The following is a 26,297-nucleotide window of genomic DNA, read 5'->3' as shown; positions in this document are numbered from 1 at the left end:
AACTACCTCAGCAACCTCCACCAGGGAAATTGATGCCAATCCCCCCCCTCATCCTCCAGCTCTGCCTCTACCATAGTATTAGTAGTATTAGTCGGATTTAGGAGTTCCTCAAAGTGCTCCTTCCACCGCCCTATTACCTCCTCAGTTGAGGCCACAGCGTCCCATCCTTACTGTACACAGCTTGGATGGTTTCCCCTTCCCCCCTCCTGAGGTGGCGAACGGTTTTCAGAAGTACCTTGGTGCCGACCGAAAGTCCTTCTCCATGTCTTCTCCGAACTTCTCCCACACCCGCTGCTTTGCCTCTTTCACGGCAGAGGCTGCAGCCCTTCGGGCCCTTCGGTACCTTGCAACTGCCTCCGGAGTCGTCTGGGATAACATATCCCGGAAAGACTCCTTCTTCAGATCGGACGGCTTCACTGACCACCGGTGTCCACCACGGGTTTCGTGGGTTACCGCCCCTTGAGGCACCTAAGACCCTAAGACCACAGCTCCTCACCGCAGCTTCAGCAAAGGAAACTTTGAACATTGTCCACTCGGGTTCAATGCCCCCAGCCTCCACAGGGATGCACGAAAAGCTCCGCCGGAGGTGTGAGTTGAAAGTCTGTCGGACAGGGGCCTCCTCAGACGTTCCCAATTTACCCGCACTACCCGTTTGGGCTTACCAGGTCTGTCCAGAGTCTTCCCCCCACCCCCTGACCCAACTCACCACCAGATGGTGATCGGTTGACAGCTCCGCCCCTCTCTTCACCCGAGTGTCCAAAACATATGGCCTCAGATCAGATGAAACGATTATAAAATCGATCATTGACCTTTGGCCTAGGGTGCTCTGGTACCAAGTACACTTATGAGCATCCCTATGTTCGAACATGGTGTTCGTTATAGACAATCCATGACTAGCACAGAAGTCCAACAACAAACAACCACTCTGGTTTAGATCAGGAGGCCGTTCCTCCCAATCACGCCTCTCCATGTGTCTCCATCATTACCCACGTGCGCGTTGAAGTCCCCCCCCAGCAGAACTATGGAGTCCCCGACTGGAGCCCCATGCAGGACTCCACTCAAGGTCTCCAAGAAGGCCGAATACTCTGAACTCTTGTTTGGTGCATATGCACAAACAACAGTCAGAGTTTTCCCCCCCACAACCCGCAGGCGTAGGGAGGCGACCCTCTCGTCCACCGGGTTAAACTCCAACGTAGCGGCGCTCAGCCGGGGGCTTGTGAGTATCCCCACACCCGCCCGGCGCCTCACACCCTGGGCAACTCCGGAGAAGAAAAGAGTCCAACCCCTATCCAGGAGTATGGTTCCAGAACCAAGACTGTGCGTAGAGGTAAGCCCCACCAGATCTAACCGGTAGCGCTCCACCTCCCGCACAAGTTCCGGCTCCTTCCCCCACAGAGAGGTGACATTCCACGTCCCCAGAGCCAGCCTCTGCTGCCCGGGTCTGGTCCGTCGAGGCCCCTGACCTTCACTGCCACCCATGTGGCAGCGCACCCGACCCCAGCGGTTCCTCCCACAGGTGGTGGGCCCATGGGATGGAGGGATGTCCGCCACGTAGCTTTTTCGGGCTGTGCCCGACCGGGCTCCGTGGCAAACCCGGCCACCAGACGCTCGCTGACGAGCCCTCCATCTGGGCCTGGCTCCAGACGGGGGCCCCGGGCTTCCTCCGGGCAGGGTCACTTCATCCCTTCCTCGATTTTTCATAGGATTTTTGAACCATTCTTTGTCTGGCCTCACCTGAGACCACTTTACCTTGGGAGACCCTACCAGGAGCACAAAGCTCCAGACAACACAGCCCTCAGGTTCATAGGGACACACAAACCTCTCCACCACGATAAGGTGATGGTTCCCGGAGAAGTGTAGATTGTTAGTGTTGTTTATTTACATCACAATGGGGTGGAAGCATGCCGCCCAACTATGTCCTTTTTCTGTGTACCAAGATGGACTTCATAAAGGTTGTTTGGGGATCACAATGAACTGGTAAGTCATGTAAGACCAGACAAAGACAGCATAAACATGAGGTTATTCTTGACTTATAGTGTAAACGTGGCAGACAGGACTGAGGAGAGAGAGAGAGAGAGAGAGAGAGAGAGAGAGAGAGAGAGAGAGAGAGAGAGAGAGAGAGAGATGGAAGGAAGAGGAAGTAAAAGAGGTGGAGGGAGTTGGGGGGGGACTATAGGGCCTGCTGGAGGAAGGATCCACAACAGAGATTGATGAACATTAGAAACAAGGTGACTTTAAGGAGGGGTGGTGAGGAGGAGCCAGGAAAGGGATGCAAAAATGGCAAAGTGGAAGGGATTGGATTGGTTGGGGGGATTGGATGGAACTGTACCATAATAAGCTGGAAATTATGACATTATGACAAAGGAGAGGTAAAGGGACATCGCTGTATCTACAGTCAGGTCCATAAATATTGGGACATCGACACAATTCTAATCTTTTTGGCTCTATACACCACCACAATGGAGTTGAAATGAAACAAACAAGATGTGCTTTAACTGCAGACTTTCAGCTTTAATTTGAGGGTATTTACATCCATATCAGGTGAACGGTGTAGGAATTACAACAGTTTGTATATGTGCCTCCCACTTTTTAAGGGACCAAAAGTAATGGGACAATTGGCTGCTCAGCTGTTCCATGGCCAGGTGTGTGTTATTCCCTCATTATCCCATTTAAAAGGAGCAGATAAGAGGTCCAGAGTTCATTTCAAGTGTGCTATTTGCATTTGGAATCTGTTGCTTTGAACTCTCAATATGAGATCCAAAGAGCTGTCACTATCAGTGAAGCAAGCCATCATTAGGCTGACAAATCTAAACAAACCCATCAGAGAGATAGCAAAAACATTAGGTGTGGCCAAATCAACTGTTTGGAACATTCTTAAAAAGAAAGAACGCACCGGTGAGCTCAGCAACACCAAAAGACCCGGAAGACCACGGAAAACGACTGTGGTGGATGACCGAAGAATACTTTCCCTGGTGAAGAAAACACCCTTCACAACAGTTGGCCAGATCAAGAACACTCTCCAGGAGGTAGGTGTATGTGTGTCAAAGTCAACAATCAAGAGAAGACTTCACCAGAGTGAATACAGAGGGTTCACTACAAGATTTAAACCATTGGTGAGTCTCAAAAACAGGAAGGCCAGATTAGAGTTTGCCAAACAACATCTAAAAAAGCCTTCACATTTCTGGAACAACATCCTATGGACAGATGAGACAAAGATCAACTTGTACCAGAGTGATGGGAAGAGAAGAGTATGGAGAAGGAAAGGAACTGCTCATGATCCAAAGCATACCACCTCATCAGTGAAGTATGGTGGTGGTAGTGTTGTGGCGTGGGCATGTATGGCTGCCAATGGAACTGGTTCTCTTGTATTTATTGATGATGTGACTGGTGACAAAAGCAGCAGGATGAATTCTGAAGTGTTTCGGGCAATATTATCTGCTCATATTCAGCCAAATGCTTCAGAACTCATTGGACGGCGCTTCACAGTGCAGATGGACAATGACCCGAAGCATACTACGAAAGCAACCAAAGAGTTTTTTAAGGGAAAGAAGTGGAATGTTATGCAATGGCCAAGTCAATCACCTGACCTGAATCCGATTGAGCATGCATTTCACTTGCTGAAGACAAAACTGAAGGGAAAATACCCCAAGAACAAGCAGGAACTGAAGACAGTTGCAGTAGAGGCCTGGCAGAGCATCACCAGGGATGAAACCCAGCGTCTGGTGATGTCTATGCGTTCCAGACTTCAGGCTTCAAAGTTTGATTTATGATTGTTAATCTGTCCCATTACTTTTGGTCCCTTAAAATGTGGGAGGCACATATACAAACTGTTGTAATTCCTACACCGTTCACCTGATTTGGATGTAAATACCCTCAAATTAAAGCTGAAAGTCTGCAGTTAAAGCACAGCTTGTTCGTTTCATTTCAACTCCATTGTGGTGGTGTATAGAGCCAAAAAGATTAGAATTGTGTCGATGTCCCAATATTTATGGACCTGACTGTATATGTTGTGAATCATTAAGTCAATTCAATGACTTTAATTTTATAACTATCTGATAGGAGCATCCGTGCAATGATACTGTCCCATTCATATGTGAAAGCAATAGGCCTATATATAGTTACATTTCAAAAATATTGCAAACAGAAGTGAAATGGATATATTTATTAAAAGCAGCTCGGCGGTTAGCTGCAACAGCAGAGAAAGGATGTCCTGGTTTGAGTTGTGTGTTGTAAGTTTTCTCGAAGTGCTCTAGTAGTAGGCCTCCCAGAAGGTGTGAATAATAGGAGGTACGGATATTCTTGCCATTGTCCTTGACCAAGGCTCTGGCCTTGAACGAGATTAAAATCAATCTGAGATGATCAATGATTTGGTTTATAAAAAGATGCATCCTAAAAATGATGTACCATATTATTATCCTGAGCTGCACACCACCGCTTTTTATCAATGTTTATTTCTTTTCAATGTTCCAAAACAATGCACAAAGCTCCAAAGCTTTAGACAAACAGCACCTGTAGTTGTCTTTCTTAAATGTGATAATCGATCATTTGAAAACTTGTAACTCCACTCCAAAGTTCTACATTTTGTGACCATGGGTGTATGTGTGTGTGCATAAACTATCATTCATTACTATCATTTGAGAAACAGTAAAATAAAATATAGCAAGGTGAGAAAACCCTCTGCTCTTAACACTAAAACCTTGATAAATGTTATAGTATCATTTTGTAAAAGCAAAACATTGTTTTAAGCAGAATATCAGAGTAATTTCCATTTATTATGAAACCTGTCTTTTTCACCCTTCCTTCCCATCCACCTATCACTCTCTGCCATCTGTGCTGACTGACAATTGCACTGAGGCCGCTTCTTTTTGTTTTGTTTTGTCTTTCTGTTTTATGCCATTCTGGTTGATGGCAACCAGCGTTAAGATGCATTACCTCCACCTAGACTGATCTGATAGGTATCTTTTAAGGAAACCCATTGACAGAAAAAAGAAAGAAAACCCTGTGAAAGTTCTGATGTAAGTTCTTACATCACCTCATTTAGAACTATGTTATCTAGCTATGAAGAAAACGTGTTTTAGCCATTGTCTGAATTATTAAGACTGAGAATACTTTAAAAATATATACATTGTTGAAGATTTGCTAAGTTAAGCATCCCTTGATGTCATAAAAGAGTGTAGGCCTATGTGCAAATTGTATATGAAGGCTCTAATTCAGTTAGGTTTGTCTAGCTTTATAAATACATTGCCTCCACATTCATCAACAAAAGTGCTGTTTGCTAAGGCGTAATTATTGCCATAAATCATCGTCAGCTTGGTGTCAATGTGGAAACCATTATCATGTCAATGCTGCAAGCATCCAAAATTGAGTGTCTCAAAGCCTACAATTACAAAAAAAATTAAAAGAAAGTGATATTGGAGAAACAATATATGTGTCTGTGTGTGTATACAGGACTGTATTCATGTCTGTGTGTGTATGTGTGTATGTGGGAGAAGTACTTGAAGGTGACAATGAATTACCGGCTGGCAAAAGTGACTAATTAGAGTAGCAATTATCCTGCCGCTCCCGGCAGAGACTGGGCGTCAACAGCCAAATGACCTCACCACAAGCTCATAATGGGCCAAACACACGCACACACGCAAGCACGCACACACACACACGCATGCACACACACACACAAAATGTTCACATAACCATCATCCCACTTTCACACATCTACATACACCTTTAAAAAGCATGCACAGACTTACTGATGACACACACACACACACACACACACACACACACACACACACACACACACACACACACACACACACACACACTCTCTTCCACACCCTCCAGAGACAGGGAACAGCGTAAAAATGTGATGATGCATCATTTTCTTAAGCACCTCTATCCATCTTCCCTTCCTCACCATATCTCAATCTCTGCTTTTCACACCCTTCATTTTAAGGAGGAGGTTGGGAAACTTACCTCAGCTGTATGTAGGTACCTACACAGCTGTGGATATGCCTACATACATGTACACGGTGTGTGTGTCTGCACATAATGGGCCACACACACACACACACACACACACACACACACACACACACACACACACACACACACACACAAATATCCACAGCATTGAACTTTATTCTGGTGCCTGACAGCACTTATTTGCCCTTACTCATCTTTTCTGTTGATCACAAAGTGCTCACACAGAAACAGGTGGTTATGACCATTATGTGAGATGGGTATCACAACATGAATTATGGTATGGTTGGTAAATTATGTTCTGTTCTGTTTTTCCTTGGTAAGTTTGTGTCTGATATCTTCTTTAATTGTTGCTGTAAAATGTTTTTAATTTTAGGTTGATGATAAAAAATGTTATTGTTTACAATTGCATTTGTGTTTCTCTCGGGTATCTTGGGAAATCAAACCACTTCGGTACACTGTCAAAACAAAGCCATCAAGTAGTGAAAAGTAAAGCCTTAAATAAAGATTAAAATCATTATATTCCTGCCTATTGCCATATTTTCAGCTTTAATTAATATTGTGGCAGCCATATATGTCCTCTGAATACAGTGCATGGTTAAGTTCTCTTAGAACACCAGTATTCCTGACATTGAAGTAGCTTAGAAAGAAAAGCTTGGCTTTACCTTCCAATTTCCAACACTTTTCACACATAATACATACTGGAAGTTTTGCGATCTGTGACTCCTAACGGTGGTTAAGTTACTGAGCAATGTCCAGAGCTCACATTCAAATTATTTTTTGTGCTTAATGAAGATTTTGTGATCACTAATGAAAATTACTTTAAGCCCTCCAGTCAAGCATAATTTGCTATAAGCCACCAAAATAAACTTTGTTTTTACTTTCTTCATCAACCTTTGGTGAATTTAATCAGATAACTCAAAATTGTCAACAAAGTGAGCAGTTGGAGCTGCAGCAGTGGCTGTGACACACAACTCATGGAAGCAATTAAGGTACTGTGAGACCCTAACCATCCGATTGCCACAATTTGCACCACAACCGCACTTCTTCTTGGCAGATCTGAATTGATTCCTTTGTTGTTTTGATTTTGCCTGAGTGATGTCTCACAGTGACTTGTGAATGTGTAGGTATTTACTGCACATGAACGCTTACATGCTTATGTAAATTGTGCACACACAAACACAGGTTTTGCAGATTCTTAATTCCCTGCAAATGCTTATCAGGAGCTCAGGAGAGGTGTTGATCTGTGGGACAGCAGCCTATTATCTATCAGAAGCGCTTCTGATTACCTTGCATGTATCGTTTATAATTTCCTATGAATAGAACAAGTCTATCGCAAACCAGGAACAGGAGGGAACAAAGAAAACAAAAGTGCTAAGCAGATAAGGAAAAACAAAGCTGGGCAGAGAATGTTTAAACCCAGCAGGAGGACATTTTCAGACTGCCATTAAATCTAATAGAAAACAAAACATATTGAACATGCACTTACAGCAGAATGGTTTGATGTCTGGTGTAAATAAAATGGGTAGCCACAATACCTCCCCCTCAAATGGTTTTAAACATCCACTGTTCCATCTCATTTTCACCTAAAAGTAGCCACTGGTTTTTCATTGTAGGCCTATGCCATTGTTTTACAGTGCCACAAAGAGAGCAAATAAATAAAAGAAAAGTCCTGCTATAATTGTAAAAAGATTTGTAACAAGTCAAGACAGGACATAGGTGGATATATGAAATGGTGAATGGAAAGCATGTTGAACAATGCATTACAATACAAAAAAAGGCTATTTAACTTCAAATGCTGTGGTTTATATATTAACTAAACTCTACATAATTAGTTTGTCAGCACATATACAGTCTTTTTCGCTAAAGGTCCTAGCTTTCTAAAGCACACACTTTTTCTTGATGCTAGTTTTGGGAACATTTTGGCCCCAACACAATATTTTGGATCCAAGGGTCCCAATGAGTGTTTTGCTTTGGGTCTGTTAGCAAACAGAGAATATTCAGTTACAGAAACTGGGATTACTTTATTTCACCCCAGTTGATCCCCAGTAGGAGACTCAGCTGAGCATGGCATCTCTGTAGCTGAGCCACACATTCTAGCTGTGTTCTTGAGCTGTGAATTATCAACTGTGTATCAGCATCTAGTCTTTGAGCACTAATAGTGATATCTTTGGACAGGTTGTAAACAGGCAATATGTTGGGCTCGTATTCAGTATTTTTTAGATTTGAGTTGTGGCTGGATGGCTGGGATGGAGGGATTCTTCCCTCATATCAGAGGTAGATGACATGAACTGAACAATCTAATTAGGCCAATAATTAGTTCAACATGTGTCCGTCCTTACAGTATTACCCTCTCTTTTTTTATCACCTTCTTCTTTTATTCTCCAGTCCAGTCTGATATTGTATGAAAATCCAAAAATGCTACAACACTTTAAACTGTTCAAATGTTGAGTCTGGAGGGTGTTTACAAAGTCACCACACTTTTAAGCTACATTTAAAGAAAAAAAGTCATAGCTGGGCATTAAATGATGGCCATGGCAAACAGACCACATTAAGCCATCTAATAAAACCATAGGAACTAACTGGCCTTAAACTTTTCTTCTTAACTTCCCAAATGGTGATATGTGTGTGATGTTCTAAACGGTTATGTTTATACAAAAGGAGGGAACACTTTTGATTTGAGTTTTAACATCTATATGAGTAAATATCATTCTATAGAGAAGCTAAGTAGGTCAGATCCGCTTAAGGTCACTTCCTTTGTGGTTTTGGCTCCACTGTTTATAAAACCTGTTGTATTTTAGATATAGATGCAGTGGTGTTTCTGCTCCTGAATTCTGGTGGTAGACAGTAAGAAAGTGCAGGCATCATAGTATATAGGAGGTAAAAATGCTGAGTCCATGTAAGGCCTAAATTCATTCAATGCATGCATGATGCTAGATTTGTTTGATGGATCAGTGTGGCAGACACAGTGAGTCACTGTCCCCTGGAGTGTGCTTGGTGACTATATATCTTTATATGTTAGGCTACTTTAAATCCAGCAGTAGATTTCACAATAGAGACTGCCGACACTCCTATGCCAAATATACCAGCCCTCTACCAGGCTCACTTATTCCTCCGCCTCTATCTCTTCTTCAATTCATCTCTCTTTCTCATCCTTTTCTCCTGCCACACTTAAGGTCAGGGTAGGATAGGAGGTGCACAATAAATCTTCACTGCAGATTCTGACAGCCAACCTCAATCCAGGAAGTGCTTTAGCCAGTCGGAGGGAAGGGCTGCACTGCACATAAACTTTCTTTATTAAAAACTATTTGGGTAGGCAGAAAGTCTGGGTGGAGAGTTCAGGAGTGTTATTTGGCCAGAAAGTAAGACAAATTGTTGGGGGGGAATAAACAAAGAAAGTGAGAGGGCGGAAAGGGCGAAGGGTAAAGGGAGAGATTCGCTGGAACGAGAGGGGATTCAGCGAACCTATTTGCTCCAGATTAACATGATGAATGGGACAGAACAGCAGCTTTTACTGTGCTGTTATTTTCTTTTATTTGGCCTTTGTGCTCCCATTTACCAGAAAGTGAAATCAAAGGTCCCCAGTTTCTTTAAAAACATACACACAAACACCTACACACTTACTGTGGCCAACAAAATGTGTGAACAAGTGCATACAATGCACACATGGGCCTACTAGACCCATGATACACACACAAAGACCTACACACTCAATGACACAGGAACATATTCAAATATAATTTTGTACACATATTCTTACTCATACAAACACAGACTGCTCATTTCCACTCTCTAGACATGAGATATACTGTATAAGTAAGATTAAAGTCACACAAAGACTTGGACTTGATCGCCAAAGACTTGACCTAAATTGAGTCTTAAAACCAGAAACATTCAAGTCTTAAGCTTTGTAAAATCTTAAAACAACACAAAATGAGTATGATGGCAGGACTTATAGCATAGCTGAAGATCTTGAATGTTGAATTATTTGCTCTGAAACGCATTAACAACTGGAGTTGGTCCCCGGGCGCCAGACTACTTCTGCCCACTGCTCCTAATTAGCTAGAATGGGTTAAATGCAGAGGATACATTCCTTATATGTGTATGTAAGGAAATATTAAACAACTCCACCTTAGTTATGTAAAAAAGCATTATTAACCCTTATTTGAATGTTGAAATGCCCATTCATGAATGACTTAAAACTTGACTGACTTTTTATGAATTACTTGAGGGTATTTTTGGATTTTGAGACTTGACTTGGGCAACCTCTTCTAGATACACAGGAAGAAAATATCAAACACACATTTATACATACAGAATATGCAGTCACACACACACACACACACACACACACACACACACACACACACACACACACACACACACACACACACACACACACACACAGCAAGGTAAAAAAAGCCATTGCTCCTCCATTCTGTCATTTAGGGGTGTCTCCAGCACTAGTTCTGCCTATCTAAGACCGACAGTACGTCCCACTCTCATAAAGGAGAGGTATTATTATCCATGGATGGTGGGATGTGAAAGAAATAAAAATGATGGAAAACTGCATGGAACAAGGTTTTGGAAATGGTTTGTAATAAAGGCTGATTTCATTTATGAAGCAGACTGTGATAGTGGTGGTTGAGAGACACCTCGGCAGATTATTATGAGGGAAGATCATTTTGTGATATCAAACTGAGAGGATTGCAACAACAGAGCCTGCCTGCTCTGATTACACTTACAAACCCAATTATTTTGCATATTATTTTGACTCCTCACACCCTGGGTGACTGTATCAATCTCATATCTGTCTATCATCCTGAGTGTCTTGCTCATGATTGGCTTGAGTGATATCAGCAGTACGAAATAGGACTGTTATTGTTCTGCTGTTTATTGTTTATTGTTCATTGTCTGTTTCTATTTCTCCCAGCTACTCCCACCAGTGGTATATATTGCCATGTGTCTGGTCCAGTGAAAAGCCATTTCTGACATTTATTTCCTCCATCTTTTCATTTTTTCATTTCTACCTTGACAGCTGTCCCCTGAGGTGGGTCTCTCTTTCACCTAACTTTTCTGTCTCTATCTCTACCCTTTTATCTTTCCGTGGTTATTGATTCCTGCTGTCAATAAGATCCTCCACCTGAATACAAACAGGACAATTTGCATGACTGCCAATCAATACCCAAAATATAGGGATTGCTACTCTGGTGTTTGCAATAAATCCACTGTTTTAATAGGGATATGTGCTGTGTGACTACCATAGAGAAGATGGACATCTGATGACCACTGTATTTCAGAGGGATTCTGACACAGAAGAGCTGTACGCTCCACTTGGTGCAATTTTACAGGTAGAGTGGCATGGATGAACGTGTACAAAGTAGTCCGATGTCAGTCTCCCCCAAACTCTTGAGTGGTGCCAGTATTTGTGAGTAAAGCTGTGATATGTTAGCCTTGAGCTGGGTAAACAGGGTGATTTTAGTCCTGACCCAGAGCTAGATGATGGCTTTGGACACAGAAAAACATCGGTGGGAGATTAATGCCTCCAACAAGTGAGGAGAGTGACATTGTGTGCCTGCATGCGTGCAGGCAAAGGGCTCAGCTGGACAGACGAGACAAGAATCTGAATGAAAAGGAAAACTGTACGAGGCAAAAGTCTGCATGCAGTTCCAATAGACAGTCAGAAAGACCCTTCAAAAGATTGGATGTGTGTGTGCCCATCATGCTCTTTGGAGCCAGTTGGTGCATCAGAGCTCTTAATTTAGCGGGCTCTTTAGTAGGAGTCATCTATCATTCAACACGGCCCCTCCCATGAGGAGGGAAATGCTGTTTGAGAGTGCGTGTGTGTGTCTGTGTGTGTGTGTGTTACAGACAGACACAGATAAGGTAAGAAACAGAAGGACTTGTGTGTGCTCTCATTGATTAATACTGGGCACAGACTACAGCATTTGTCTAAAATATGGAAATTTTAAATATATCTGTCATAATTTGAGGTAAGAATGAAAAAATAAACATTCCTAAATAAGTAGGACACCACAAGACTGCATCAGTTGTTCAAGTAAGTGCCCCAAAATTACAGATGTTTACGTTGAAGTGACAAAGTTTGTTTAATTTGGGGGACTTGGCGTTTAAGGAAAAATAAGATGCAGAAAACACAGGTATACATTCAAAAGAAATCCTTATTTCCGTTGATTGTGGATTTGCTTTTTTTGCTGTTGCAGTGATTGTTAATCACTCTGTCAGCTAAAAGACTACAATTTAAAAAACGTGTAATGCATTTTATTTCACTAACTTCTGTGATGCCATCTTTGTTGTTCAAAATTGCACCACTCTCATTTGCACATTCATTTGGTGCAAAATGGAAGACAGCTGTATGTGCTATTATGTGAGCCAGTGTTAATGGTTTGTGCTCCTCATAGCAGGTCTGAGCCTGCGGGACAGGCAGCATGTGTGAATGCTGTGTGCCTTTTCTCTCTCAGAATCTCCTTCTTCTCCAAACGAGACAGATGTTGTGCGGACCTTTACTGTTTTCTTGCAAAAAAAAACAACACTTTTTCTACATAATTTCATAACCTCATCAGGTAGCATGATCCCTAGACATCCCAACATTTACTAAAAAGGAGTTTCTGATGACAGCAGTCAACAGCAGCACATCAGCAATTTGAAAATGCCAGATGCTCCGTGTTCAAATTGTGCTCAGGAGATGTTTGTTTTGACAATAAGCCTGGACCAGTTAGGAGGCAACTGTGGGGGAAGATCATGCCAAGTGCTTGGCAAAACATATGCTGTTCTCCATCTTTTATTGTCATGACTGAGAATACGTTCAGCCATTGTTGATGTGCACAATGGATGTGAGCTCACACTTTGAATGGCTTTGGAGCTTTTACACCCACATGTGAAGATGGGAAAGGGAGCATATGAATCAATATTAAAAGACAAACATGCTTGAATTATCATAAACCTGAATTTACTTTAAGCATGATGCTAAGGCCAATGGTCATCTAGTGTTGGGTTGAGAGAAAATGTATTTCCTTAACTTTAAAGCTGCACTAGTCAATATTTTTATATGAACAATGTGTCAAGTGACTATGTGTAATGTGAAAGGTGTTGTTTGTAGTGATGAACCCACAGATAATTCTGACCCCACTCTGCAGTTCCCCTCAGCTCAACTGAGTGTTTTGGCATCTTTCCGCTCATTGTTTTTATACAGCCCTCAACTTTATGGACACTGTTGTCAGCACAAAAGCTCTACCTCTAATCTACCGGGCACAAAACAGTTAGGGACTAAAGGGCCTGGATAAACGTGCAGTGCAGTGAGAATATGAGTATTCATATTTAAACATTTACACATATTGCAGCTGTCTCACTTGCTTTACTTTCCCTGACTCTATTAAGGACATACAAAAACCTGTCATATGTACAGTACTCTGCATGGACGGTAACATATTTCATGTTTCCCACTGCTGTCCTCTTATAAAATCAGAGAAAGTCCCCACTGAGTGTTTGCATGATTGCTTTCCTGAAAAAATGTTGGCCATGGGGTAGCCGGAGGTAATGATGTAACTTCTACATTCATTTTAGACTCCTGGTGGAAACAACATTTAGATCTAAATTATTATGTTGTTTTTTTCTTTCACAGATGAAAGGCTCAAGGTAACTTCTTATTGATTTTCTCCTCTCGCCAAAGTCACAATGCAGGCTTAGTTCTAACTGTAAAATCAACATTTCCATTTATCATCTACGTGGGACACATTATCAAACTCTACATGGAAGCATTGAAACACTACCATCAACTAATAACCACCAGTCTTAAATGGAAATTCTATATTTTTAGGTCCTAATGGACCAGCAAGGTATCTGTCAGCATTTCATGAACCACTTACTAAGTTGCAGTGCGTTTGGCCCTGTCGGCCACCGTATATATGTGTTAACTTACTGGTGGAATTTACTAGACCTCATCTGTGCTTGCAAAGGCAAAAGGTTAATTTACAAAACTTAAAGGACATTTCCTCGAATGGAATAATAAAGCTTAAGAAAGATAAACAACAGGAGTCTGAGGGTGGGTGTGCGAGTCACTCTTTCAGCCTCCTTCTGCCTGGACACCTGTACGAGCCAAAGGCTATTTCTTTGGACCATGCAGACTCAATCCAATTTTCTACAAAGTTATAACACACACAGGGGCATGGTCAGTACTGGCTCATGCATGAAAGAGCCTGAAGATTGACAGTCTCCTTTGAGACGCCTGAATGCAATTCGCATTTAAAGAATATGAATCCACGCACAAAAGATATGTTCAATACAAGCTCAAGAAAAAGCGCTTCAATGAAGTCAATAAAAACCTCAGGCCCTCTCTCTCAAGAATGCACACAGCACAGATAGCAAAGCTTAAAATACTGAACCACACTGAACACAATAGGTCTGTACGCATAAAGCCTTAACTACTCTGTGCCTGTTATTAACAGATAGTTCACTCATTTTTTTCCAGTAGGTAAAACTAATATCTGCAACCATCTTTCCACCATGTTCCAGTCATTATGTAGTGACTCGCTATGCCTGATTGGACTGTATGAGGAAATTAACTGGACTTCTGTGATAAACTAGTGGAGGGAGAGGAGGAGATTCTTCTGTGGAAGGGTTGTCTGGGCTGGAGGTATTCAGAAGTTAATTTTGTTTAAAAGACATTAGCAGATGTAGACAAAGTGGCGAGTAGACGAGGGTAGATAGCAACTTAATGAAAGTTTCCTCTCATGCCCCAAGGTTTCAGAGACACCTATTAACAAGAGGGAGGGAGATGAGAGAGAGCATGCAAGAAGGAGAAGGAGATTCAGAAAGTGCTCAGGAAACTCTACAGTTTAACAACTATTGTTCAGCCTGTTTCAAATATGTATGTGGTACCAGCATATAGAAGGCTTTATCACCTAATAAAATAAATCAATTGTGATCACTTTAGACAAAGCCATAGAATTAACTAACTATGTCAATCTTTTTATTACCATTAAAACGGTCAGACTCTGGAATCTACCAAATTAATTTAACTTGAATTTCATCATATGTGGCACATTATGAGACCAACTTAAAAGTGAAATGTGATGCATTTTTATCGTAGGTGAATTAAACTGTATGATACTAGAATTACCACAAACAAACAAGCTCATCTAAGTGAAAATTGCTCCCTTTGGCATCTAAACAGCATTCAACCCTTTGTGCAGGTTGCATTAGCTTGATTGCTTGACAGCACATGACAGGGAGAGGGAGCTGTTCTTTCTGTGCAAAACAAACAAAAGTGCCAGATTGTATAAATGTGAAAGGCTGATGGTAAAATCACTATTACACATTGATCACCTTGAATAAAGACAAGGAGAACACCTTTGATGCTTTGATATGGCAAATATTGTGACGGGAAGCAGTGAGGTTTATGAGGAATGTAGATTAGTTTTGTGGGTATTTGGTAGTATTGAACAAATATATAATTTGACCTAATGATGATGCTAGAGGAAAAGTGAACGGTGCACTAAAGTCATTACAATTAATGAATGTCTGTACCAAATGTTAAGGAAATCCATCCAGTTGCTGTTGAAACATTTCACTAAAAATATAAATGTCTACCTCATGGTGATGCTAGAAGAAAAGTCAGAGGGTCACCAAAGTCATTAGGATTCATCCTCTGGGGACCGTGAATGTCTGTACTAAATGCTGTGCCAATCCATCCAGTATATATTGAGATATTTCACTGGATACGTCAAAACTTGAACCTGCCTGTAGGGCAAGTGAAAAAGTCCATGCATCACCAAGTCAGTCAGATTCATCCTCTGGAGACCATGAATGTCTGGACACAATTTCAACACAGTCCGTTCAATAGTTGTTGACATATTTCAGTCTGGACAAAAGTGATTGACTGACTCACAGACCGACATTGCCATTCCTAGAGCCATGCTGCTAATGTGGCTAATACAAAGTAAAATGCTTGCAGGGCTGTATTCAGGATTTTAGATACACTGATGCCATGATTCCTACAAATACACACACTATAAATACAAGTATTCACAGGAATAAGTGTGTAAAATTGCCACCATGTTTAATTTCTCTTGTAGAATATAAATCCCACCGGGTTGCTACAACCCCCAAAATTGTCTGAAAAAGTACAGAGGATGTGACCTCAGTGTCATCAGTGGTAGCTATGGTCATTAAAGCTGATGGTAAAAATCACTTTTAACAGGCAAATATCTACTTTGTGAAAGGGAGCAGTGGGGTTTGTGAGAAATGGGGATTCATCTTTAGAATATTTACAATGTTTGAAACATCATTGAAAATGTGCAATGGATAAGAATTTTATTAGAGAAACGGACAAGTGACTGATACTCTGTGGGAACCCTGTGTTTAAATTCCTCCAGATGTTTCCTCTCGCACACCATGTGTCGTCTCGAGGCTAATGGACGACCTCTTTCATGCTCTCTTCCCTAATCAAGACCAGTGATGTGTCTGATCATATTAGCCCTGGGTGCTGCATCTGGATTTCCAGACTCAGCTGCGTGTCTCTCCCATGAATCAAATGTCCTCGCTGTGTGAGAGCGGGGTCTTGGTGAGTCGAGGTGACCTGTCTGACTTTAAGATAGCATCCTTGATCAACAGACAGCTGCCGTCTACACATGCATACACACGTCCCTGGAGAGAGCATGTTTCTGCCTCTCTTTGCTATGCCTGTTTACTCAAGTATTCATTCATTTCAACAATGATATCACTCCTATACTTAACAGAATATATATTAAATAAGAGTATTCCAAACTGATGACAGAATAGCATATTTTAACCCACGAATCATTGAAGTGGTGACATTTGTTTTGGCTATTTTTCGAAAACATTTTCAGTCTTGCCCTACTCATACCAACATTTCTGTATTAAAAGAAAAAACCCTCCCAAAATCCTGTTTGCAATAATTTCCAATTCTGAGCCCATGTCAGGTTACATAGTGTTTTATCTCTGGAAATATTTGATTTCTTAGAGAAATCTTTATATTATATGTGAGGCAATGACAGGGGAGAGAAAGAAAGTAAAAAAAAAAAACAGCTCTGGCTATAATGAAATACTATCAGGAAAGTATTCATATCCATGGCAAATGTTTATTAAGGAGTCACTAAATCCATTAAAAAAACTGCACGGTTATTAGGAAGAGTGGGATGAGAACTGTTCTCCAAAATAATTGGGTGTTAATTAAAGGTTAGGCTTTTTTATGTTGAAGATTTCTAGTGCAGTCAAGCACTAGCAAATGTATGTACACACAAACACACACAAAACCATGTGAATGTGTTTTATGAGTCTGATGGGAAACCAGTTCTTGAGGGTCCGTATCTTTATCTGTGGTTCTTACTCCCTTATCAACCTCGGAACCCATTGGCTGCAGCGATTTAGCCTCTGGGGGCAACGGCCAATATTTCAGGGGTTCCAGCGTAGCCAGCATTTTGCCAATGCGTCACCACATGGACTGTTAACCTGTATGCAACCAAAGCCTGCTCAAAAGTGATTGCTCAATATCACTTGGACTACAAATAGACTAAAGGCTGAAATACTTCCGATACCAACATATTGTCCTGTTGCCTACAGATTCTGCATTCATATGCAGATATCTGTTTTTAGAGATTATTCCCTTATGCACCTTATGCCACACCCTGTATATGAACTCCATGATGTCTTCTATTATTAATGCAAGATACAGACCAACATGAATTAAGCCAAGAGTGGATGTTTGATACAAGTTTAATCCAGGCTAGAGGCTTCATTCCTGCCTATGAGATTGGCCCAAGTTGATATATAAACTGAGGTGACTTGTGTTATGTGTCACCAAGTTCCCCTCTCTGTCCCACGTGTCCCAGAGCATCCCAGTGTCTTACCTGCTCCAGTTTCCAGTGGAACTCAGCCGGTCTGAAGGTGTCCACCTGGGTGAAGTCTCTCCTCAGCAGGAACACCAGGCGGCAATTATGGACATACAGGGAATAGTGATGACGGTTCATCTCTGTGGGATGGAGGGAGAAAGAGGAGTAGACACCAGGGACCAACTCATCACACCTACTCACTGTTAGGTAAAGCAGACATGTAACTTTAGAAAATCTCACTAAACTGGGACAGCAGTACTGCTTTGAAAAATGCAAACTTTGTCAAGGTCATCTCACATTTTTCACTGGAATTTTTGGGCAAAGCATGCTATGATATTACTGCATTTGTTATGCCAGATCGTTACAGAGTTCCAAACTTAGTTTGGTGTAACAGTATTTAAACAAATGCACCTTAGGATTGTTCAAAGTATGTAATATGTATACAATAAGCCTAAACAAATGATGATGATAACACACAGCTAAACTACTATCATTGTGCTATCAATGAGGATAAGATAGCAACCATAATATTAATTTAATTTTCCCTATCAACTTAAATAAAGCTGATTATATGTGCAGAGGAAATATTTTCCCCTGCATGTTTATGTATATATATACATTTTTTCTGAACAATTATGCTTTGTATCCATTCTTGGTGGCCTTTAATGCCTCACTTGGTGTTGCCCAACCATTGTTTGATGGTGTAGCCAATGGTTGTTGTACAAAAGCTACACCCCCAATGTCAATTGGTCATTGTCAATCGACCTTCTGACACACTGTACCTAAATCACAAATCAGAGGTTTGGTTGAGATCGACAGATCTGCTCAGTTGATTTATAGTGAGTAGTTTTAAGATTATACGGGTAGATACAGGTGGTGTTATCGTACGCTTTTTTTGTTATCAGCAAATTCCATTAAAAGACCAACACAAACAACTTCTGTCTCTTAATTCTTTGTGACTTCTTTACCTGCCAACTTCTAAGCTTATTTGTTCCAATTGAATTAAATCTTCATAAATGGGCCAGAAATATATAGTTTCATTAAAAAAAAGTAAAGTCAGCTGGGCATTGTCGTTTTTAACAAAAGTCACTCAGGAGGTAACAGTGCATTTGTTGAAGGACTACTTTCAACTGCGGATTATTACACATCTGGTGTTCTAGGTAGCATAACGACAGCAGGATGTTGTTAAGTGTGTGGACATAACAAAACATTAACTACAGTGCCCATGCTCATTATAATAAAGTCACCAAGTTTTACCACGTGGCTCATTGATGTGTTTTTGGGCAAAACATTTTTTACGTGGAATTTGTTAATAAGAAAAATATAGAGTATTGCCAGCCTTATCCCTCAATTGCTACATTTTAACACATATGACATGAGTTTTTGATAATAATTCATGAAAGCCAATGTCAGTCCTTGCCTGTCAGGCTCACACTCACCAGTCTTGTCAGAGTTACAGAGTAGAGTCTCCTTCTCAGCTCTGAGGCCAGGACTGGGTCCGTGCTTCATCCAGGTTGCTATGGTGAACTGGTCTGTCAGATTCTGGGGTACCACCCAGTCCGGGATTTTAGCTGCCTGATGACCGTCAAACCTGAAGATCAAGTCACTGTCCCTGCCGCTGTCAGTCACAAGGGAAGATGTCCAGTTGGTGGCAGCGCTGGAGGCAGGCAGAAGGTCAGTGCTGCCCGAGGAGGCCCCTGAGGTCAACGCCGTGGGAACAAATAAAAATAAGAGGTGTGACAGAAGATGTGTCAATAACAATCACAGCAGATATGCGGTGTACATTGGCCTAACCTTGGCTATGATTACTTATGAGTGAGGCAGATGGCAGGGCTTAATATGTAATCAATGGGCCGAGATGGATAGAGGATGTGGGTATTGATTCATGGCAAATGAAACTGACTTTCAAAAGGAAAGAGATGTGAGTCATTGTTCCCAAATTCAGACCATAGCTCACCACTAAAATGTGCCTCTATGGAAACAGAGAGGACATATTGACCGAGTACTATATAACACAAAGAGAAAAGACACCAGAAGGACCTGGTGAGAAGGACGGCACGTGGTGTGAATCAACCAATCACATGAATTCTTTACAGACACTTTTGTCACACGATCACACCAATCATTACTGCATTGCATTCAGCCATCCTATTCCCTTTTTCCTCTTCCATTTAAAAGCAACTCCATCATTCCTTTGACACAATAACTTTAATATGTTGAGTCCTGAACAATCTTTGTTTTCATACTGTCACCTTGACAAACAGTATGTTTGCCATGTCATTCACCTTGCTCCTCAATGTATTTGACATGCCCCTACCGATCAATCTTTGCCCCTCTGTGCGACAGTGAAAAATGCATTTCATGCATTTAAACCACATTTATAAATCATTTGCAACAGCTTATGGGTGGTAATAAATCAAAGCAATATGGGAACCATGCTGTTCCAAGAAAAAATGGGTAATATCAGAATTCACCATGTCTCCCTTGTCCGGCAAACAATTGCAACATGCATCTGTTCATTGCTGCTAATAACACATTAGCACATTAATTGATGTTTTCCCCCATCTGTAAAGCTGTTTTTCTCTAACTCATACTCATGCCAGTGTCGAGGTTCTGACTCCAGTAATTTGATTCCGTCAGTAAATAAATACGCATCGACTTCTCCAGCACCCAGCTGCAGCATTCTCTTTGCCCGATGTCTTCGTACATTATCTCAAATTGATTGTGCTTTGAAAAAGCAATTACAATTTATTCTATTCACTATCAGATAACGATTATGAGGTGCCTGAAAAGGACTCTTTAGTGGTAAACCATGCATGCACCGGGAGCCACGGGAGGCAGGGAGGGGATGTTATGCATTCAGATGAGCTGGAATGGGGCTTGTGAAGGCCGTTAGTCAAAGATGATGACTCCAGCCCGCTTGCTGTCGGTGCAGTGTGGGTGGGGAGGGGGCAGCGGGTAGGCTTGGCTGCTTTGCTGGCGCTCTGGGCCACGACACAGCAGCTCGGCTGCTCATCAGTCAAAGAGGAGAAAGTATGGCTGCATCTGAGGCAGCTAATGCCCTCGCTCTGTCACCTCATTAGTGACACAGCTTTAAGTTGCTATTCTGGTGCCTTCATTTAGGAAAGGGGTTTACCAGGGACACAAGCAGAGATAAAAAAACAACATGGACCATGAGCTTTTAGATGTTGGTTTAAAAAGGGCAGAGAACAGTCCCTCAGGCCGTGTCTGACCCTGGTACTCAGACCATGGATTTCGCTGATGCTTTGAGCATCTGCTTAAATTCATTTCACTAACTTTCAGTTTTCCGCCTCAGTCAGAAGTCATTCTACATATCCACCACTATCCTAATAGCCACATGTCCAACTCTCTTGTAATTTACTGCTACATGCCAGAAATGCACACTCAATCTAAGATGCTTGTTATTCTGGTCACACAATATGGTATTCAAAACACAACAGAAAAGTCTTTGTTTGCAGAACCAACCACAGAGTTTCTGTAGCGATTTCTCAGAATAGGTCTCGCGGTCACAGCCTTTTCCAATGTGGCTGGTCTGTAGCTCAACTGTGGTCCTCACTGACGACAGCGGTCCGCCACAGGTCTCCAGGTGCATTTTAGGAAACAGCTGCTTACTTCCTGTTCCTGGCTCATAGTCCACTCGCTTACTCCAATCTGGGAAAAGAGAGAGATGTAAGAGTGGTGGTGTTAGAGATGGCAGAGAGGATAAATGAAACTGCAGTCTGTCATGGAAACACCAACCCTGCTACAGATGATTATCTGAAATGATATCTGATTTTCACAAGCCCACTGCTTTTGTTATTGCACGTTTTTCTGCCTCATTTTGTCCACTTAGGCTTCCATCAAAAACAAGACTCCATTTCCAATTTTTCACTGTCACTAATATTTCCAGCATCACAACTCAATATTCTTTTGGCAGAATGTGCCTGGCTAATGAAATTGCTCCATTGTTGTTGGAGTGCAGTGCAGTGGCTGCATTAGGGGCAATAGTCATTATTCTGTCACTGTCTGTCCTGTCAGCTGCAAATTGTGTTTTCTGTCCGGGCAGGCTATTATTTTGTGGTATGGTGATGGTTCTGCTTTTCCCTTCATTTTTTCCAGCCTTTGTGTTGTGAATATGTGTTTGTCTTTGCACAGTATCGTCTGGAGATGAGAGAGATTGAACTGCAAAATGATGTTGCCTGTTTAGTATTATATGAGTTTTGCTTACAGTGAGCAATCTCAATTAATATCAGAGTTTTCTAACTGCATACACATCATATCCATAAATGCTGTCAACACAGATTTCCACCATATGCTCAGTCAGAAGCCTGTCAGTCCAGTTACCTTCTGTTGTCATACATTAGCATCATTGCATCATAACTGTATGGGGCTAGTTCTCTAAGAACAAAGTATATACCACTTCAAAATTAATTGGTCTCCAAACTCTAAACCATCCTATCCCATTAGTGTTGTTCATAGTACACACACATGAGTTCCCATCTATCTATCTATCTATCTATCTTTCTATCTATGGAGCATTGCTAGCTAGGAGCTGGAGGCATAAGCATGAAGCCGAGCTGACTGGAGAAGAAGAAAGGGATCAGTTCTTTGTTGCTCACCAGCCTGTTAAATCTGCCATGTTCGCTTCCTCACACACTCACTACCTCATGCTCGAACACATACACATACTGCATCTGTTTTGTAGTTGATTTACCTCCTCCAGACTGCGAGCGCTGTGGGCTGCTGCAGCACTGGTATTATGGAATTGTCAGTGGTTGTGATGAAAACAGGCACAAACAATGGTGCCCGCTAAATGAGAACAAAAGCACACACACAAAAAGAGCATGGAAACAAAAGGCTCTGCTGATTTATGCATTTCTGTATCTTTTCTCACACACATTTCTTTTTCACACCATTACTGTATATACTATATGGCTATGTCTTCCTACCTGTTGATTACCACTATGTATATCATCTTATTATGTAGTCCCCTTTGTAGGTTCATGTCTCAGAGCTAGTCGGGTATAGCTCGCTGATGGTGCAAGCCATTGTCCCACGTTTTTAGAACCATAAGTAAATACTTAAGACAGAGTTAAAGCCCACAGCAATAGCTGATATTGACTTAGTATCTCAGAATATTGACTAAGAATCTCAAAGTAATGAGAAACTTTAAAATATTGTTTAGATGGAGTGTAGATGCTAGAAGAAGCAGTCAACATTCTCAACATTCAAAAGCTACAAACATCTTCAAATCCAGTGGGTTATGTGTTTGCTGAGTAGTTTTTTGTTTGTTTGCCTTTGTATTTGCTATGCGATCGAGTATAGGAATGGAATGCACCTTTTAGATTTAGGTTGGAGTGAGAGCGTAGCAAATGCTCTGGTAATAACATACTCCGACAACTGGGAGTCAAATGACCTGTCAAGGACTTGGCTTTAACGCCACACCCAAAGAGGGAGGGGAGCGCAGGGCAGAGACTGCTTAAAGATGCATGGGAAAAAGTGAGGGAACCTGGAAGGATAAATGAGGATTAATGGGTTGAGGACGTAATGTGCATATGTGAGGAAGGGTTGGGTTGAGTTTGGAAGTGGGTGATTAAGGTTTTATGGGTTAGAGAGCATTGGACAAACATGAGGGACAGGGAAAGGTGCTGACTTTCTGAGGTGCTTTCACTTTCATCATCTCTTAATAGTTTTTAATCTCATGGAGTGAACACCTGTAGGCTATTTGTCTAGGCAGCGCCCAGCATCCGTTAACTAATCCTGGTACCTTTAGATATGGACATAGAGGTAGGCCATCTCCTGCCAGAGAACGTAATTTACATGCATTCTCCTACTGACCAGCTGTTTTTTGTCATTGCCACTTTGAGAAAGAAAGAGTGGGCCAATCATATCATTTGCTGACACTTTCCATGTGTCAGTCCCATTTGCCACTGACTTTTAGCTACACTAGTTGAGTGGCTTAAAAGGATGGCAATGTTGGTTGACTGGAAAGTTGGTCAGTCAACCAGTTTGGTTCACACTGAAATATCACAACAAAGGTTTGATAGATTGGTATGGAATGGTCTAATGGGCTACAAAAAAGATGCAAAAGCATCCAAGATTGACCGACCTGATGGACCTGATCACTACAAAGTTCCCTGTGGGTGCAGTCTATTTTGTTGGTTGCTGAAAGACTGGTAGGGTATTACATTCTGCAGCTACAGTAGTTGTTCCTATCCCTGTGTCTCAGAGGACATAACTCCCCATGTGTGCACTTTTGACTCTTTGAATCTGCCGCCATACACTAGGTCAGTGTATTGAATGCCACGCCTTGTGATACTGCATTAGTGCTCATTACACACGACGTGACGGCCTGTGAGTGAGTGACCCCACTGTGACAGAAGCTGCTGAGGATTTTAAACAGAGGGTGTGAAGGGCACCACCCTCAAATATAATGAAGAAGGGACCCGCTGGTACTGTGGTAAGGCATATGAGTTACAAGGAGCATGGGTGCAGCATATCGTGAAAATAAATCACAAGACCAAGTACAGTAGCAAATGTTCTTTCACACCAAAAGACACATTTCTTTTTGAGACAGGACACCTCTCCATGGTAAGACCTGAGGTAAGGGGGTGTTGAAACAGTGTGAAGCCACTGAAGTAGACATATGAGCTGGTAAGGAAGAGAAAAGAAAATGAACAGATACACTCTCACCACAAAGCAAAAAGTTTACTCTTCATTTCATAAGCCTCTGTTTAGATAAGACCCATACAAATAGCCTCATATCACTGATAAATATTTGGCAGTGGCATTTGTCTTTAATAATAGGAAGCACTGCAGCAATAAAAATGAAAAATGGTCCTTTGCTAAAAACCCACTGGACTGTACTGATGTGTGTTTACAGGGACAAAACAAAGAAACACATCTATGTCTCTGTGCCCTTTTTAAATCTTTGCCAATGGCACCTTTCTTCAATGTTGATTTCTGGAAGATAAAAAAAACAACACCCACCCTATCACCATCCTTCTCGTGCCATAATTTTTGTGTCTCTCATGTGCTCCTCTCACAGGTGGTTATAAATTAATGTAATACCAAATATCTTCTGTTAGTTAATTAAATAACATCGTATTGTGATACTTTGTGTTTTGTCACTGAGGCAGAGGTAGATTCCTTTCTTTCCTAAAAACATTTAAATTGAAATGTTTTGCTCTTTGGTAGTTCAGCCTTTCACCAGTCTATGTCTGACATTAAAATAATAGCATTGTGTTCATGTTGCTCTGTGTGTGTTTTAAAGGCTCAGACTCTATTGAACACAGCTTTATTTATTTAGGCCAAAACTCCCAAACTCGGAAACACACTAAATATGTGTTGCTGCTGCCCCAGTCCAGAGCACAACATTGCTTAGCTTCCCTGTCAGGACGTCTCTCTGCTTCTCCAAAGTGGGGGCGTGCCGACCGCCATCGGCTGTAGTTTAATCACTGACAATAGATAAGTACCTCATACAACCCCACTTAAAAAAATAAAAAAATATCTCTTGAGGTACATTTTGCCGATAATACTAGAGATGCACCGATTCCAATTTTCTAGGTCGATTCCAATTTCTGATTTTCTTTGAGTTAGGCCAGCCGATACCGATTTTAGCCGAGTCCGATTTCATTTTTTCTAACCACTTTACAGCACACACAAATATTTATTTTCTATCTTTTCTTTAATAGAACATTTTGCACAGAACATAGAAAAATTTTTGAACAGATAATGGATCACTATAAAATAGAACTATATAAATTACTCCTGGTGTGGGAAATTCACACACATCTAAAGTGCAATGTTAGAACCATTTCCTTCTTTTCACATCCAATATCCAACAAAAAAAATGTGATTTTGGTTTTTGGTGTCGTCCCTCCACGCCCTACTTTTTCCTTGCAGGTGTTGCATATTGCAAACTTGTTATCTTCTGCACACACGCTGAAGAATTTCCAAACAGCTGACATGTTGCGAGAAAAGTTGAGAGAAAGGAAAAAGAGACTGTGCTGTGTGTCCGTGTGTGCGTGCGTCCTTGAAAACTGTAACACGTATAACTTATGTTGTCAGTTAATTGTAGCATTGACCGGCATGAAATCGGCATATTGACACTGACCTGCCGGTCGCCGGTCATGGCTGAGCACGTGAAAACCGGCCAATTCCGGTCACCGGCCGGTCTATCGGTGCATCTCTAGATAATACTACTGTACTTTTACTCACCCCATATCATGTATTGTTTGATACTATTGTGAGCATGTTCAACTATGTGAGTTAACTGGTGGTTTCCAGCCCTGTTCACCATCTCTACACACGTTTGTAGCTTTATCTTTTAGTGAAACTGAAACTGAAAGCATCCCATAGGTTTTGCATTGCCATTCTGGGCAAGTGTCTGTGCGTGTAGAAGCACACTCTGCCATCCTAAAAGGGTTTATTTCAAGGCTTGCTATCTAT

General features: G+C 41.5%; 1 protein-coding gene across 2 annotated transcripts in view; it reads right to left on the bottom strand.

Annotated features, from left to right (window-relative positions):
* The window catches only part of LOC144515688 (calsyntenin-2-like), a 269,693-nt gene that overhangs the window by 34,687 nt on the left and 208,709 nt on the right, over positions 1-26,297 (bottom strand). Inside the window, exons 6-8 of one of the 2 annotated variants that reach the window (XM_078246728.1) lie at positions 21,333-21,518; positions 19,286-19,543; positions 17,865-18,046 (exon numbers count right to left, since the gene is read on the bottom strand). In XM_078246728.1, the coding sequence (XP_078102854.1) occupies positions 17,865-18,046; positions 19,286-19,543; positions 21,333-21,518 (626 nt within the window). The remainder of the gene's footprint in view (positions 1-17,864; positions 18,047-19,285; positions 19,544-21,332; positions 21,519-26,297) is intronic. The other variant, XM_078246729.1, reaches the window with a different exon arrangement.

The sequence above is a fragment of the Sander vitreus genome, chromosome 3 (assembly GCF_031162955.1).
Source record: "Sander vitreus isolate 19-12246 chromosome 3, sanVit1, whole genome shotgun sequence".
NCBI lineage: Eukaryota > Metazoa > Chordata > Actinopteri > Perciformes > Percidae > Sander > Sander vitreus.
Note: the sequence above shows the minus strand (reverse complement) of the source record. Positions and strands in the feature narration are given on the sequence as shown.